This window comes from Taeniopygia guttata, chromosome 32 (genome assembly GCF_048771995.1).
Source record: "Taeniopygia guttata chromosome 32, bTaeGut7.mat, whole genome shotgun sequence".
Lineage (NCBI taxonomy): Eukaryota > Metazoa > Chordata > Aves > Passeriformes > Estrildidae > Taeniopygia > Taeniopygia guttata.
This window is the reverse complement of record NC_133057.1, coordinates 976482-994350: the sequence shown is the minus strand read 5'-3', so window position 1 is coordinate 994350 and position 17869 is coordinate 976482. Positions and strand designations below refer to the sequence as shown.

The window sequence follows — 17869 nt, the reverse complement described above, 5'->3', positions numbered from 1 at the left end:
GGATTTTATGGGGAACTTTTTGGGATTTTTGAAATTTTTTGCGGTATCTTTTGGGAATTTTTTTGGGGATTGTTCTGGGATTTTTATTTAGATTTTTTGGGGGGTTTTTGGGGTTATTTTGGGGTTTTTTGTGGTTTTTTTTTTGTGTTTTGGGGTGCCCTGACCCGGTGCCCCCCCAGATCCGCATCGACAAACTGGTGGACAAATGGTCGGGGTCCATCGAGATCGGGGTCACCGCCCACAACCCCAACAGCCTCGAGTACCCGGCCACCATGACCAACCTGCGCTCAGGTGAGCCCCAAACCCGCGGAAAATCACCCCAAAAATCCGGGAAAACATCCCCAAAAATCCGGGAAAACATCCCCAAAAATCCGGGAAAACATCCCCAAAAATCCGGGAAAACATCCCCCAAAAATCCGGGAAAACATCCCCAAAATTCCGGGAAAACATCCCCAAAATTCTGGGGAAATAGCCAAAAAAATCCTGGGAAAAATCACCCAAAAACCCTGGGAAAAATCACCCAAAAATCTGGAAAAAATCACCCAAAAATCTGGGGAAAACACCCCAAAAATCCGGGGAAAAATCACCAAAAAATCCTGGGGAAAACACCGCAAAAATCCTGGGGAAAAATCCCCCCAAAATTCCAGAAAAAGTCACCCAAAAATCCCGGGAAACAGCCCTAAAATCCTGGGGAGAAATCCCTCTAAAATTCTGGGAAAACATCCCAAAAGTCCTGGGGAAATCACCCCAAAATCCCAGGAAAACATCCTGAAAATTCTGGGAAAAATCACCCAAAAATCCAGTGAAAAATTCCCTGAGAATCCTGGGAAACATCCCCTGAAATCTTTGGAAAATCCATCAAAATCGCTGGAAAATGCCCAAAATCACTTGAAAATCCCCCAAAATTTCTGGAAAATCCGCTAAAATATCCAGAAAATCCCTAAAAAAATCTCTGGAAAATTCCCAAAAAATTTCTGGAAACTCCCTTAAAATTTCTGGAAAATCTCCCAAAATTTCCAGGAAATCCCCCAAAATTTCTGAAAAATCCCTCAAAAATCGCTGAAAAATCCTCCAAAATTTCCCGGAAATGCCCCAAAATTTCTGGAAAATGCCCCAAAATCTCTGGAAAAATCCCTCAAAATTTCCAGGAAATGTCCCAAAATTTCCCAGAAATGCCCCAAAATTTCTGAAAAATCCCCCAAAATCTCCGGAAAATTCCCCAATATCTCTGAAAAATCCCTCAAAATCTCTGAAAAATCCCTTAAAATCTCTGGAAAATCTCCCAAATTTTCTGGAAAATCCTGCAAAATCTCTGGCAAATCCCCCAAAATTTCTGGAAAATCCCTTAAAATTTCTGGAAAATCCTCCAAAATTTCCCGGAAATGCCCCAAAATCTCTGGAAAATGCCCCAAAATCTCTGGAAAATGCCCCCAAATCCCTGAGAAATCCCCCAAAATTTCCCGGAAATGCCCCAAAATCTCTGGAAAATGCCCTAAAATCCCTGAGAAATCCCCCAAAATTTCCCGGAAATGCCCCAAAATCCCTGGAAAATGCCCCAAAATCTCTGAGAAATCCCCCAAAATTTCCCGGAAATGCCCCAAAATCTCTGGAAAAACCCCTCAAAATTTCCAGGAAATGTCCCAAAATTTCCATAGAATCCCCCAAAATCTCCAGAAAATCCCCTAAAATCTCCAGAAAATTCCCCAATATCTCTGAAAAATCCCTCAAAATCTCTGAAAAATCCCCCAAAATCTCTGGAAAATCCCCCAAATTTTCTGGAAAATCCTGAAAAATCTCTGGCAAATCCCCCAAAATTTCTGGAAAATCCTCCAAAATTTCCTGGAAATGCCCCAAAATTTCCATAGAATCCCCCAAAATCTGTGGAAAATTCCCCAAATTTTCTGGAAAATCCTGCAAAATCTCTGGCAAATCCCCCAAAATCTCTGGGAAAATCCCCTCAAAATTTCCAGGAAATGCCCCAAAATATCTGGAAAAACCCCTCAGAATTTCCAGGAAATGTCCCAAAATTTCCATAGAATCCCCCAAAATTTCTGAAAAATCCCCCAAAATCTCTTAAAAATCCCCCAATATCTCTGGAAAATCCCCTAAAATCTCCGGAAAATCCCCCAAATTTTCTGGAAAATCCTGCAAAATCTCTGGAAAATGCCCCAAAATCTCTAAGAAATCCCCCAAATGTTCCCAAAAATGCCCCAAAATCTCTGGAAAATGCCCTAAAATCCCTGAGAAATCCCCCAAGATTTCCCGGAAATGCCCCAAAATCTCTGGAAAATCCCCCAAATTTTCCCGGAAATGCCCCAAAATCCCTGGAAATGCCCCAAAATCCCCGGCAATCCCGAATTTCCCGCAGGGACGATCATGATGAGCGGCTGCGGGATCCTGACCAACGGCAAAGGGACGCGCCGCGAGTACTGCGAGTTCAGCCTGGACGAGCTGCAGGTGACCCAAAAACCCCAAAACCCGCCCAAAAATCACCCGCGGCACCCCCAAAACCCGCTCGGGGGGGTTGGGGTGAATTTGGGGTGAATTGGGGCGGTTTGGGGGTGAATTTGGGGTGAATTTGGGTGAATTTGGGGTTTTTGGGGTGAATTTGGGGAATTTGGGCAGTTTTGGGGTGAATTTGGGGAATTTGAGCAGGTTTTGGGATGAATTTGGGCTGAATTGGGGCAGTTTGGAGTGAATTTGGGCTGTTTTGGGGTGAGTTTGGGCGGTTTTGGGGTGAATTTGGGGTGAATCGGGGCGGATTGGGGTGAATTGGGCCGGTTTTGGGGTGAATTTGGGGTGAATTGGGGCGGTTTGGAGTGAATTTGGGGGGGTTTTGGGGTGAATTGGGGCAGTTTTGGGGTGAATTGGGGCAGTTTTGGGGTGAATTGGGGTGGTTTTGGGGTGGATTTCGTCAATTTTGGGATGAATTTGGGCAGTTTTGGGGTGGATTTTTGCAATTTTGGGGTGAAATTGGGCAGTTTTGGGGTGGATTTGGGCGGTTTGGGGGTGAATTGGGGCGGTTTTGGGGTGAATTGGGGCGGTTTGGGGTGAATTTGGGCAGTTTTGGGGTGAATTTGGGCAGTTTCAGGGGTAAATTTGGGCAGTTTCGGGGTGGATTTGGGGGTTTGGGGTGTATTTGGGGTGAATTTGGGCGGTTTGGAGTGAATTTGGGTGGTTTTGGGGTTAATTTGGGCGGTTTTGGGGTGAATTTGGGCAGTGTCAGGGTGGATTTGGGGTTTTTTTGGGGTGAATTTGGGGGTTTGGGGTGAATTTGGGGGCCGTGGGGGAAGTTTCGGGGTGAATTTGGGCAGTTTTGGGGTGAATTTGGGGTGATTTGGGGCGGTTTTGGGGTGAATTTGGGGCAGTATTGGGGTGAATTGGGGTGGTTTTGGGGTGAATTTGGGCAGTTTTGGGGTGAATTTGGGCAGTTTCAGGGTGGATTTGGGCAGTTTTGGGGTGAATTTGGGGTGAATTTGGGCAGGTTTTGGGGTGATTTGGGGTGGTTTGGGGTGAATTTGGGCAGTTTTGGGGTGAATTAGGGCAGATTTTGGGGTGAATTTGGGCAGTTTCGGGGTGGATTTGGGGTTTTTTTGGGGTGAATTTGGGGGCCGTGGGGGCAGTTTCGGGGTGAATCTGGGCTGTTTTGGGGTGAATTTGGGGGGTTTGGGGTGAATTTGGGCAGTTTTGAGGTGGATTTTGGCAATTTTGGGGTGAATTTGGGTGGTTTTGGGGTGGATTTGGGGGATTTTGGGGTGAATTTGGGCGGTTTTGGGGTCCCCGCAGGAGGGTGATCACATCGGGCTGACCCGCAAGGCCAACAACGCTCTGCACTTCTACATCAACGGCGTGGACCAAGGTGGGGCCCCAAAATCCCCCAGAGTCACCCCAAAATCACCCCAAAATCACCCCAAAAACCCTCCAAAATCCACCCCGAGCCGGGATCCAAGAACTGACCCCAAAATCCCCCAAAATCCCCCCAAAATCACCCCAAAAACCCTCCAAAATCCACCCTGAACCGGGATCCCAGAACTGACCCCAAAAACCCCCAAATCCATCCTAAACTGGGAACCCAGAACTGACCCTAAAACCCCTCAAAGTCACCCCAAAAACCCCCAAATTCACCCCAAAATCTTCCCAAAATACCCCAAAATCCACCCCGAACCGGGATCCCAGAACTGACCCCAAAAACCCCCAAATTCACCCCAAAATCCCCCCAAAATCCACCCCGAACTGGGATCCCAGAACTGACCCCAAAACACCTCAAAGTCACCCCAAAACCTCCCAAATTCACCCCAAAATCCACCCTGAACTGAGATCCCAGAACTGACCCCAAAAACCCCCAAATTCCCCCAAGCCCGACCCCAGTCTGGGCCCCTTTGGGTCCCCGATGTCCCCGTGTCCCCGGTGCCACCACAATGTCCCTGCTGTCCCCACATCCCCAGTGCCACCACCGTGGTGTCCCCACTGTGTCCCTGGTGCCACCATCACCGTGTCCCCACCGTGTCCCCGGTGCCACCACCACGTCCCTGCTGTCCCTGTGTCCCCGGTGCCACCACCGTGTCCCTGCTGTCCCCATGTCCGTGGTGCCACCACGATGTCCCTTCTGTCCCCGTGTCCCTGATGCCACCACGATGTCCCTGCTGTCCCTGGTGTCCCCGAGGTGTCCCCACTGTCCCCATGTCCCCGAGGTGTCCCCACTGTCCCTCCGCAGGCGTGGCCACCTCGCTGACGCCGCAGGTGGTGTACGGCGTGGTGGACCTGTACGGGATGGCCGTCAAGGTGACCATCGTGCACAACCACAACCACAGCGACCGCCTGCGCCGCAACAACGCCATCCTGCGCGCCCTGTCCCCCGAGGGGACAGCGGGGACACCGCGCCACCGCGCCACCGCCGCCGCCACCGCCGCCACCGCGCCGCCGCCGCGGCTCCTCTTCCACCCCAACTGCGGCCAGAAGGCGGCCGTGGTCAACGAGGGCCGGACGGCGCTGCGGCCGCAGTGAGTGACCGCGGGGACGGGGGGACACTGGGGGCGTTGGGGACATGGGGACACTGGGGGGATTGGGGGGATTGGGGGGATTGGGGGGATTGGGGACATTGGGGACATTGGCATGAGGAGGGGGACACTGGGGGGATTGGGGAGATTGGGGACATTGGGGACATTGGGGACATTGGGGTGAGCAGGGGGACATTGGGGACATTGGGGTCAACAAGGACCAGACGGCGCTGCGGCCACAGTGAGTGACTGCGGGGATGGGGGACATTGGGGACACTGGGGACACTGGGGGCGTTGGGGGGATTGGGGACACTGGGGGGATTGGGGACATTGGGGACATTGGGGACATTGGGGGGATTGGAGGGATTGGGGACATTGCGGGCACTGGGGGGACATTGGGGACATTGGGGGGATTGGGGACACTGGGGACATTGAGGTCAACGAGGGCCGGACAGCGCTGTGGCCGCAGTGAGTGACCACGGGGACGGGGGGGAATTGGGGACACCGGGGACATCAGGGGGATTGGGGACATTGGGGACACTGAGGACATTGGGGACATTGGGGACATTGGGGACACTGAGGACATTGGGGACATTGGGGACATTGGGGACACTGAGGACATTGGGGACATTGGGGACACTGAGGTGAACAGGGGGACATTGGGGACATTGGAGTCAGCAAGGGCTGGACAGCGCTGCGGCCATAATGAGTGACCACGAGGACACTGGGGATGTTGGTGACACTGGGGACGTTGGGGACATTGGGGAAGGCAGGGGGACAGTGGTGGAATTGGGGACCTTGTCCCCACTGTCCCCGATGTTCCCGTGGTGACACCGCTGTCCCCATGTCCCCACGGTGACACCACTGTCCCCATGTCCCCGCTGTCCCCGTGTCCCCGCTGTCCCCGCGGTGACACCGCTGTCCCCATGTCCCCAGTGCCACCGATGACTTCAACCACGGCGTGGTGCTGAGCGCGCGGCCCCTCGGGGACAATGAGTGTCCCTGTGGTGTCCTCAGTGTCCCCATGTCCCCAATGTCCCCGTGGTGACACTGCTGTCCCCATGTCCCCATGTCCCCAGTGCCACCGACGACTTCAACCACGGCGTGGTGCTGAGCGCGCGGCCCCTCGGGGACAATGAGTGTCCCTGTGTCCCCAGGGTGACACCGCTGTCCCCATGTCCCCGCTGTCCCCCATGTCCCCAATGTCCCCACGGTGATACCGCTGTCCCCATGTCCCCGCTGTCCCCATTGTCCCCATGTCCCCGTGGTGACACTGCTGTCCCCATGTCGCCAATGTCCCCGTGTCCCCATGTCCCCGTGGTGACACTGCTGTCCCCATGTCCCCAGTGCCACCGACGACTTCAACCACGGCGTGGTGCTGAGCGCGCGGCCCCTCGGGGACAACGAGTGTCCCTGTGGTGTCCCTGTGTCCCCATGTCCCTGTGTCCCCGTGGTGACACCGCTGTCCCCATGTCCCCGCTGTCCCTGTGGTGACACTGCTGTCCCCATGGTGTCCCCATTGTCCCCGTGGTGACACCGCTGTCCCCATGTCCCCACTGTCCCCGTGGTGACACTGCTGTCCCCATGGTGTCTCCGTGTCCCCGCTGTCCCCGTGGTGACACCGCTGTCCCCATTGTCCCCATGTCCCCAGTGCCACCGACGACTTCAACCACGGCGTGGTGCTGAGCGCGCGGCCCCTCGGGGACAACGAGCTGTTCCAGGTGCGGCTGGACAAGATGGTGGACAAGTGGGCGGGGTCCATCGAGATCGGCGTCACCACCCACAACCCGGCCTACCTGCAGCTGCCATCGACCATGACCAACCTGCGCTCAGGTGTGTCACCTGTGTCACCTGTGTCACCTGTGCCACCTCAGTGTCACCTCAGTGTCACCTCACTGTCCCCATCCCAACCCCACCTACCTGCAGCTGCCATCCACCATGACCAACCTGCGCTCAGGTGTGTCACCTACCTGTGTCACCTGTGTCACCTCAGTGTCACCTGTGTCACCTGTGTCACCTGTGTCACCTCAGTGTCACCTCAGTGTCACCTCAGTGTCACCTCAGTGCCACCTGTGCCATGTCAGTGTCACCTCAGTGTCCCCATCCCAACCCCACCTACCTGCAGCTGCCATCCACCATGACCAACCTGCGCTCAGGTGTGTCACCTGTGTCACCTGTGTCACCTGTGTGTCACCTGTGTCACCTGTGTCACCTGTGTCACCTCAGTGTCACCTGTGCCATGTCAGGGTCCCCTCAGTGTCCCCATCCCAACCCCGCCTACCTGCAGCTGCCCTCCACCATGACCAACCTGCGCTCAGGTGTGTCACCTGTGTCACCTCAGTGTCACCTCAGTGTCACCTGTGTCCTCAAGGTGACACATCCCTATGTCCCAGAGGTGACATTTCCATGAACAATCCCAGTGATGTTCCCAACATCCCCAGTGTCCCCTCAATGTCCCCAACATCCCCAATGTCCTCAGTATCCTCAATGTCCCCTATCCCCCTGATGTCCCCAATGTCTCCAGTGTCCCAAATCCCCCCAATGTCCTCACTGTCCCCACTGTCCCCTGATGTCCTCAGTGTCCCCAATCCCCCCCCGATGTCACCTGATGTCCCCAATGTCCCCAGTGTCCTCAGTCCCCCCAATGTCCCCAATGTCCCCGGTACCCTGATGTCCCCAATGTCCCCAATGTCCCCAATGTCCCCAACATCCCCAATATCCCCAATGTCCCCAATGTCCCCCCAATGTCCCCACTGTCCCCAGTCCCCCCCGATGTCCCCAATCCCCCTGCTGTCCCCACTGTCCCCACTGTCCCCTGATGTCCCCAATGTCCTCCCTGTCCCATGATGTCTCCAATGTCCCCAATGACCCCAATGTCCCAAATGTCCCCAACGTCCCCAATGTCCCCAATGTCCCCAGTCCCCCTGATGTCTGCACTGTCCCCAGTGTCCCCAATGTCCCCAATCCCCTAAATGTCCCCAGTGTCCCCAATGTCCCCTATCCCCCTGATGTCCCCAGTGTCCCCAGTCCCCCCAACGTCCCCACTGTCCCCAGTGTCCCCAATGTCCCCAATGTCCCCAATGTCCCCCCGATGTCCCCAATCCCCCCAGTGTCCCCAATGTCCCCAATGTCCCCAATGTCCCCAATGTCCCCAATGTCCCCAATCCCCCCAATGTCCCCAATGTCCCCAATGTCCCCAATGTCCCCAGTGTCCCCAATGTCCCCAATGTCCCCAATGTCCCCAATGTCCCCCCAATGTCCCCAACATCCCCAACATCCCCAATGTCCCCAATGTCCCCAATGTCCCCAGTCCCCCCGATGTCCCCACTGTCCCCAATCCCCCCAATGTCCCCAATCCCCCCAACATCCCCAATGTCCCCACTGTCCCCCTGATGTCCCCACTGTCCCCACTGTCCCCAGGCACGTGGATGATGACCGGTAACGGGGTCATGCACAACGGCACCACCGTGCTGGACGAGTACGGCCACAACCTGGACCGCCTCAAGGTGGGACCCCGTGGCCACCGCGGCCACCACGGCCACCACGGCCACCACGGCCACCACGGCCACCACGCCACCACGCCCCGGTGCCAGCGGTGGCGGTGACACTGTCCCCACAGGCGGGGGACACGGTGGGGGTGGTGCGCAGGGACGACGGGACCCTGCACTTCTTCGTCAACGGCGTCCCCCAGGGCCCGGCCGCCTGGAACGTGCCCCCCAACGTCTACGCCGTGGTGGACCTGTACGGACAGGCGGCACAGGCCACCATCGTGGAGGAGGGAGGTGGGTGACACCTCTGGGGACACCGGGGACACTGGGGACACTGGGGACATTGGGGGGATTGGGGACATTGGGGACAGTGGGACAGAGGAGACATTGGGGACATTGGGGGGATTGGGGACATTGGGGTCAGGACCTGTACGGGCAGGCGGCACAGGCCACCATCGTGGAGGAGGGAGGTGGGTGACACCTCTGGGGACACCGGGGACACTGGGGACACTGGGGACATTGGGGGCATTGGGGACATTGGGGGACATTTGGGTTATTTGGGGCGTTGGAGACTTTGGGGACATTGAGAGATTGGGGGCATTGAGGGCTTTGGGGACATTGGGGGACATTGGGGAAAATGGGGACATTGGGGACATTGGGGACACTGAGGACATGGAGAGCATTGGGGACATTTGGGGACATGGAGAACTTTGGGGACATGGAGAACACTGGGGACATTGGGGACATTGGGGACATTTGGGGACACGGAGAGCATTGGGGACATTTGGGACATGGAGAACATTGGGGACATTGGGGACATTTGGGACATGGAGAACTCTGGGGACATTGGGGACATGGAGAGCATTTGGGACTTTTGGGGACATGGAGGACATTGGGGACACCGGGGACATGAAGACCATTGGGGACATTTGGGACACGGAGAACACTGGGGACATTTGGGGACATGGAGAACATTGGGGCCATTGGGGACATGGAGAGCATTTGGGACACGGAGAGCACTGGGGACACCGGGGACACGGGGGCCGTGCCAGCCAGCCGTGGCCCAGCCCCCTCCGCGTGTCCCCAGAGGTGGCGGCGCTGGTTGGGGACAGCTCGGAGGGTGACAGCGGCGGTGGCAGCCCCGAGGGCGCGTCCCCGGGCGCGTCCCCGAGCGACCTGCGCTTCCACCGGCTGCACGGCGCCAACGCCGTCATCACCAACGGCGGCCGCACCGCGCTGCGCCAGAACTGCCGCTCCGAGTTCAACGACGCCATCGTCATCTCCAACCGGTGAGGGGTCCCGAAAATGTCCCAAATCCCAAAAAATCCCAAAAAAAATCCCCAAAAAAATCCCCAAAAAAATCCACCCAGGAGCCCCAAAATGGTGAAATCCCAAAAGAATCCCCCAATCCCAACCCCAAACCCAACCCCGGTGCTGCGCCAGAACTGCCGCTCCGAGTTCAACGACGCCATCGTCATCTCCAACCGGTGAGGGATCCTGAAAATATCCCAAATCCCAAAAAAATCCCCAAAAAAATCCCCAAAAAAATCCCCAAAAAAATCCCCAAAAAAATCCCCAAAAAAATCCCCAAAAAAATCCACCCAGGAACACCGGAATTGTGAAATCCCCCAAAAAATCCCCCAAATCCCAACCCCTGTCAGAGCGGCTGCTCCGAGTTCAACGACGCCATCGTCATCTCCAACCGGTGAGGGATCCTGAAAATATCCCAAATCCCAAAAAAATCCCCAAAAAAATCCCCAAAAAAATCCCCAAAAAAATCCCCAAAAAAATCCCCAAAAAAATCCCCAAAAAAATCCACCCAGGAACACCGGAATTGTGAAATCCCCCAAAAAATCCCCCAAATCCCAACCCCTGTCAGAGCGGCTGCTCCGAGTTCAACGACGCCATCGTCATCTCCAACCGGTGAGGGATCCTGAAAATATCCCAAATCCCAAAAAAATCCCCAAAAAAATCCCCAAAAAAATCCCCAAAAAAATCCACCCAGGAGCACCAGAATTGTGAAATTCCCCAAAAAAATCCCCCAATCCCAACCCCAAACCAAACCATGGCAGAGCGGCCGCTCCGAGTTCAACGACGCCATCGTCATCTCCAACCGGTGAGGGATCCTGAAAATATCCCAAATCCCAAAAAAATCCCCAAAAAAATCCCCAAAAAAATCCCCAAAAAAATCCACCCAGGAACACCGGAATTGTGAAATTCCCCAAAAAATCCCATTAAAATCCCAAAAAACCCTGTTAAAATCCCAAAAAATCCCATTAAAATCCCCAAACCAAACCCCAAACCCCGGCAGAGCGGCCGCTCCGAGTTCAACAACGCCATCGTCATCTCCAACCGGTGAGGGAACCTGAAAATATCCCAAATCCCAAAAAAATCCCCAAAAAAATCCACCCAGGAACTGTGAAATTGTGAAATCCCAAAAAAACCCCGTTAAAATCCCAAAAAACCCGTTAAAATCCCAAAAAAACCCATTAAATTCCCCAAACCCGCCCCAAACCCAACCATTTATCGGTTTTTGGGTGTCCCATTTTTGGGGTCATTTCCCATTTTTGGGGTCATTTCCCCATTTTTGGGGTCATTTCCCCATTTTTGGGGTGTCCTCGCTCTGATTTTTGGGATAATTTCCCCATTTTTGGGGTCATTTCCCCATTTTTGGGGTGACCTCACTCTGATTTTTGGGATAATTTCCCCATTTTTGGGGTCATTTCCCCGTTTTCGGGGTGTCCCAGGGCCCTGCGGGAACGGGGAGCTGTGGGTTTGGGGTGATTTTTGGGGTAATTTCCCCGTTTTTGGGGTGCAGGGCCCTGCGGGACGGGGAGCTGTGGGTTTGGGGTGATTTTTGGGGTAATTTCTCCATTTTTGGGGTGATTTTTGGGGTAATTTCCCCATTTTTGGGGTGCAGGGCCCTGCGGGACGGGGAGCTGTGGGTTTGAGGTGATTTTTGGGGTGATTTTTGGGGTAATTTCCCCGTTTTTGGGGTGCAGGGCCCTGCGGGACGGGGAGCTGTGGGTTTGAGGTGATTTTTGGGGTAATTTCCCCATTTTTGGGGTGATTTTTGGGGTCATTTCCCCATTTTTGGGGTAATTTTTGGGGTGATTTTTGGGGTGCAGGGCCCTGCGGGACGGGGAGCTGTTCGAGATCGTCATCCAGAAGATGGTGGATCGATGGTCGGGGTCCATCGAGGCCGGTGAGGGGACATTGGGGACACTGAGGGGACATTGGGGACACTGAGGGGACATTGGGGACATCGGGGACATTGTGGGCATTTGGGACATTGGGGGATATTGGGGGACATTTGGGGACATTTGGGGTGTTTGGGGACATTGAGGGGACATTGGGGACATTGGGGACATTGAGGGGGTTTGGGGACACTGAGGGGACATTGGGGACCTTGAGGGGGTTTGGGACATTGGGGGATATTGGGGGACATTTGGGGACATTTGGGACATTGGGGACATTGAGGGGACATTGGGAGGACATTTGGGGGACATTTGGGGCACATTAGAGGGGATTGGGGACATTTGGGACATTGAGGACATCGAGGACATTTGGGGATATTGGGGGTTGGGGACATTGGGGACATTTGGGGACATTGGGGACCTCGGGGACACCGGGGGACACACGGGGTGACAGCGGTGTCCCCGTGTCCCCTCAGGTGTCACCGCCATCCGCCCCGAGGACCTGGAGTTCCCCAACACCATGACGGACATCGACTACGACACCTGGATGCTCAGGTGGGGACACCGGAGTCACCTGGGGCCACCGGGGTCACCTGGGGCCACCAATGTCCCCACGGGGCCACCGGGGTCACCTGGGGCCACCGGGGTCACCTGGGCCACCAATGTCACCAAGGGGCCACCGGGGTCACCTGGGGCCACCAATGTCCCCAGGGGGACACCAATGTCCCCAGGGGGCCACCGGGGTCACCTGGGGCCACCAATGTCCCCAAGGGAACACCGGGGTCACCTGGAGCCACCAATGTCCCCAAGGGGCCACCGGGGTCACCTGGGGCCACCGGGGTCACCTGGGGCCACCAATGTCCCCAAGGGGCCACCTGGGGTCACCTGGGGCCACCAATGTCCCCAGGGGGCCACTGGGGTCACCTGGGGCCACCAATGTCCCCAGGGGGCCACCAGGGTCACCTGGGCCACCAATGTCATCAGGGGGCCACCAATGTCCCCACGGGGCCACCTGGGTCACCTGGGGCCACCAATGTCCCCGGGGGGCCACCGGGGTCATCTGGGGCCACCGGGGTCACCTGGGGCCACCAATGTCCCCAGGGGGCCACCGGGGTCACCTGGGGCCACCAATGTCCCCAGGGGGTCACCGGGGTCACCTGGGGCCACCAATGTCCCCATGGGGGCCACCGGGGTCACCTGGGGCCACCAATGTCCCCAGGGGGCCACCAATGTCCCCAAGGGGCCACCTGGGTCACCTGGGGACACCAATGTCCCCAAGGGGCCACCGGGGTCACCTGGGCCACCAATGTCCCCAGGGGGCCACCAATGTCCCCAGGGGCCCACCGGGGTCACCCGGGGGTCTCTGTTTGTCCCTCCTGTCCTGGGTGTCCCCAAGAGGTCACCGATGTCCCCAAGGTGTTCTGCAGGGTCACAGGGTTCCCTGAGGGTCCCTGATTGTCCCCAAAGGTCCCCAGGTGTCCCCAAGGGTCCCCGTGTGTCCCCAAGGGTCCCCGTGTGTCCCCATGGCCTTGTCCCCACTGAGGTGTCCCTGTGTCCCCATGGCTGTGTCAGAGCTGTGTCCCCACGGTGTCCCCAATGTCCCCAATGTCCCCAACACCCAATGTCCCCAATGTCCCCAATCCCCCCAATGTCCCCAATTCCCCCGATGTCCCCAATCCCCCCAATGTCCCCAATGTCCCCAATGTCCCCGATGTCCCCGATGTCCCCAATGTCCCCGATGTCCCCAATGTCCCCAATGTCCCCAATGTCCCCGATGTCCCCGATGTCCCCAATGTCCCCAATCCCCCCAATGTCCCCAATGTCCCCGATGTCCCCAATGTCCCCAATCCCCCCAATGTCCCCAATGTCCCCAATGTCCCCGATGTCCCCGATGTCCCCAATGTCCCCAATCCCCCCAATGTCCCCAATGTCCCCGATGTCCCCAATGTCCCCAATCCCCCCACTGTCCCCAATGTCCCCAATCCCCCCAATGTCCCCAATCCCCCCGATGTCCCCAATGTCCCCAATGTCCCCAATGTCCCCGCAGTGGCACGGCCATCATGCAGGACGGGAACACCATGCGCAATAACTACGGCTGTGACCTGTCCCTGTGTCCCCAATGTCCCCAATGTCCCCAATGTCCCCAATGTCCCCAATCCCCCCAATGTCCCCAATGTCCCCAATGTCCCCAATGTCCCCAGTGTCCCCCGATGTCCCCGCAGTGGCACGGCCATCATGCAGGACGGGAACACCATGCGCAATAACTACGGCTGTGACCTGTCCCTGTGTCCCCAATGTCCCCAATGTCCCCGATGTCCCCAATGTCCCCAATGTCCCCAATGTCCCCAATGTCCCCAATGACCCCAATGTCCCCAATGTCCCCAATGTCCCCGATGTCCCCGATGTCCCCGATGTCCCCAACGTCCCCAATCCCCCCAATGTCCCCAATGTCCCCAATGTCCCCAATGACCCCAATCCCCCCACTGTCCCCAATGTCCCCGATGTCCCCGATGTCCCCGATGTCCCCAACGTCCCCAATCCCCCCAATGTCCCCAATGTCCCCAATGTCCCCGATGTCCCCAATGTCCCCAATGTCCCCAATGTCCCCAATGTCCCCAATGTCCCCAGTGTCCCTGATGTCCCCAATGTCCCCCCAATCCCCCCAATCCCCCCAATGTCCCCAATGTCCCCAATGTCCCCAATGACCCCAATCCCCCCACTGTCCCCAATGTCCCCGATGTCCCCGATGTCCCCAATGTCCCCAATGTCCCCAATCCCCCCAATCCCCCCAATGTCCCCAATGTCCCCAATGTCCCCAATCACCCCAATGTCCCCAATGTCCCCAATCCCCCCGAATGTCCCCAGTGTCCCCAATGTCCCCAATGTCCCCAATGTCCCCAATGTCCCCAATGTCCCCAGTGTCCCCAATGTCCCCAATGTCCCCTCGATGTCCCCGCAGCGGCACGGCCATCATGCAGGACGGGAACACCATGCGCAATAACTACGGCTGTGACCTGTCCTTGTGTCCCCAATGTCCCCAATGTCCCCAGTGTCCCCGATGTCCCCAATGCCCCCAATCCACCCAATATCCCCAATATCCCCCAATGTCCCCAACGTCCTCAATCCCCTTAATGTCCCCAATCCCTCCAACATCCCCAATCCCCCAGATGTCCCCAATGTCCCCAATGTCCCCAATCTCATTTCTTCCATTTTTCTCCCATTTTTTCCCAATGTCCTCAAATGTCCCCAAATCTCATCAATGTCCCCAACATCCCCAATGTCCCCAATATTCCCCAATGTCCCCAATTCCCCCAATATCTCCAATGTCCCCAAATCCCGTCAGTGTCCCCAATGTCCCCAATCCCCCCAATGTCCCCAATGTCCCCGATGTCCCCAATGTCCCCAATGTCCCCGATGTCCCCGATGTCCCCAATGTCCCCGATGTCCCCGATGTCCCCGATGTCCCCAATGTCCCCCCAATGTCCCCGATGTCCCCGATGTCCCCGATGTCCCCAATGTCCCCAATGTCCCCGATGTCCCCGATGTCCCCAATGTCCCCAATGTCCCCCCAATGTCCCCAGTGTCCCCTCGATGTCCCCGCAGTGGCACGGCCATCATGCAGGACGGGAACACCATGCGCAATAACTACGGCTGTGACCTGTCCCTGTGTCCCCAATGTCCCCAATGTCCCCAATGTCCCCAATGTCCCCAATGTCCCCAACCCCCCCCAATCCCCCCAATGTCCCCAATGTCCCCAATGTCCCCAATGTCCCCAATGTCCCAATTCCCCCCAATGTCCCCAATGTCCCCGATGTCCCCGCAGTGGCACGGCCATCATGCAGGACGGGAACACCATGCGCAATAACTACGGCTGTGACCTGGACGCTCTGGGCACGGGGGCGCGGATCGGGATGATGCGCACGGGGGGAGGGGACCTGCGCTACTTCATCGATGGCACCGACCAGGGAGTGGCCTGCTCGGGGCTGCCACCGGGTATGGGACATGGGGACATGGTGGGGACATGGCAGGGACATTGGGGGATTTGGGGACACTGGGGGGTTGGGGACAGCGGGGACAGAGGGGACACTGGGGATAATGGGGACATTAGGGACATTGGGGACAGTGGGGACATTGGGGAACATCAGAGACACGGGGTACAATGGGGACATTGGGGACAATGGGGGGTTTGGGGACATTGGGGACACTGGGGACACTGGGGACATGGGGGAACATCAAGGACAGGGGGGACAATGGGGACATTGGGGACATCAGGGGGTTTGGGGACATTTGGGGGTTTGGGGACATTGGGGACATTGGGGACAATGGGGGGTTTAGGGAAATTGGGGACATTGGGGGGATTGAGGATGTTGGGGACATCGGGGACATTTGGGACACTGAGGACATTGGGGAGACATTGGGGACATTGGGGACATTGGGGTATTGGGGACAATGGGGACATTGGGGACAGTGGGGACATTGAGGATGTTGGGGACATTGGAGACTTCAGAGGACATCGGGGACATTTGGGACACTGGGGACATTGGGCGTGACAGGGGACATCGGGGACATTGGGGAGACATTGGGACATTGGGGGGATTGGGGACATTGGGGACATTGGGGGGTTTGGGGACATTGGGGACATTGGGGACACTGGGGGGTTTGGGGACATTGGGGACATTGGGGACATTGGGGACATCGGGGGGCATCAGGCCGATGTCCCTGAGGTTGACGCTGAGGTAGCACTGAGGTGACACAGGTGACACTGAGGTGAGGTGACACACAGGTGACACACAGGTGACACAGGTGACACACAGGTGACACAGGTGACACAGGTGACACTGAGGTGACACAGGTGAGGTGACACAGGTGACACAGGTGACACAGGGAGGTGACACAGGTGACACAGGTGACACAGGTGACACTCAGGTGTCCCCTGTCCCAGAGGTGTACGCCGTGGTGGATCTCTATGGGCAGTGTGTTCAGGTGTCCCTGAGGTCACACAGGTGGCACAGGTGACACACAGGTGACACAGGTGACACAGGTGACACAGGTGACACAGGTGAGGTGACACAGGTGGCACAGGTGACACAGGTGACACAGGTGACACAGGTGAGGTGACACAGGTGACACAGGTGACACAGGTGACACAGGTGAGGTGACACCGCTGTCCCCTGTCCCAGAGGTGTACGCCGTGGTGGATCTCTATGGTCAGTGTGTTCAGGTGTCCCTGAGGTCACACAGGTGACACAGGTGACAGGTGACAGGTGACACAGGTGACACAGGTGACACAGGGGGGTGGCACAGGTCACACAGATCACACAGGTGACACTCAGGTGAGGTCACACAGGTGACACAGGTGAGGTGACACAGGTGAGGTGACACAGGTGACACAGGTGTCCCCTGTCCCAGAGGTGTACGCCGTGGTGGATCTCTACGGTCAGTGTGTTCAGGTGTCCCTGAGGTCACACAGGTGATACAGGGAGGTGACACAGGTGACAGGTGACACACAGGTGACACTGAGGTGACACAGATGACACAGGTGAGGTGACACAGGTGTCCCCTGTCCCCAGAGGTGTACGCCGTGGTGGATCTCTATGGTCAGTGTGTTCAGGTGTCCCTGACCGGCGCCTCCGGACCCACCGACAACAGCCACAGCCCGGGGGCGGGGCCTGAGAAAGCTCCGCCCCCTTCGCCAGGTACCCCTGGGGAACTGGGAGGGACTGGGGGGGACTGGGAGGGGATTGGGGGGACTGGGGGGGACTGGGAGGGAACTGGGTTATACTGGGTTATACTGGGAGGGAACTGGGAGCGACTGGGAGGGACTGGGAGGGGACTGGGTTATATTGAGTTATACTGGGTTATACTGGGAGGGAGCTGAGTTATACTGGGTTATACTGGGATATACTGGGCTATACTGGGTTATACTGGGATATACTGGGTTATACTGGGAGGAAACTGGGATATACTGGGAGGGAACTGAGTTATACTGGGTTATACTGGGTTGTACTGGGAGGGAACAGGTTGTGCTGGGATATACTGGGTTATACCTGGGTTATACTGCGTTATACTGGGTTATACTGGGATATACTGGGATATACTGGGTTATAGTGGGATATACTGGGTTATACTGGGTTACACTGAGTTATACTGGTTTATACTGGGTTATACTGGATTATACTGGGTTATA

At 56.7% G+C, this 17869-nt stretch overlaps 1 protein-coding gene across 1 annotated transcript in view; it reads left to right on the top strand.

Moving 5' to 3' along the window:
• Positions 1-17869, top strand: part of NEURL4 (neuralized E3 ubiquitin protein ligase 4) — a 48321-nt gene that overhangs the window by 12025 nt on the left and 18427 nt on the right. Inside the window, exons 5-16 of the mRNA XM_072920529.1 lie at positions 180-291; positions 2369-2457; positions 3787-3859; positions 4715-5000; positions 6649-6830; positions 8418-8503; positions 8617-8779; positions 9573-9774; positions 11614-11690; positions 12159-12237; positions 15506-15675; positions 17253-17378. Coding sequence (XP_072776630.1) covers positions 180-291; positions 2369-2457; positions 3787-3859; positions 4715-5000; positions 6649-6830; positions 8418-8503; positions 8617-8779; positions 9573-9774; positions 11614-11690; positions 12159-12237; positions 15506-15675; positions 17253-17378 — 1645 coding nt within the window. The remainder of the gene's footprint in view (positions 1-179; positions 292-2368; positions 2458-3786; positions 3860-4714; positions 5001-6648; positions 6831-8417; positions 8504-8616; positions 8780-9572; positions 9775-11613; positions 11691-12158; positions 12238-15505; positions 15676-17252; positions 17379-17869) is intronic.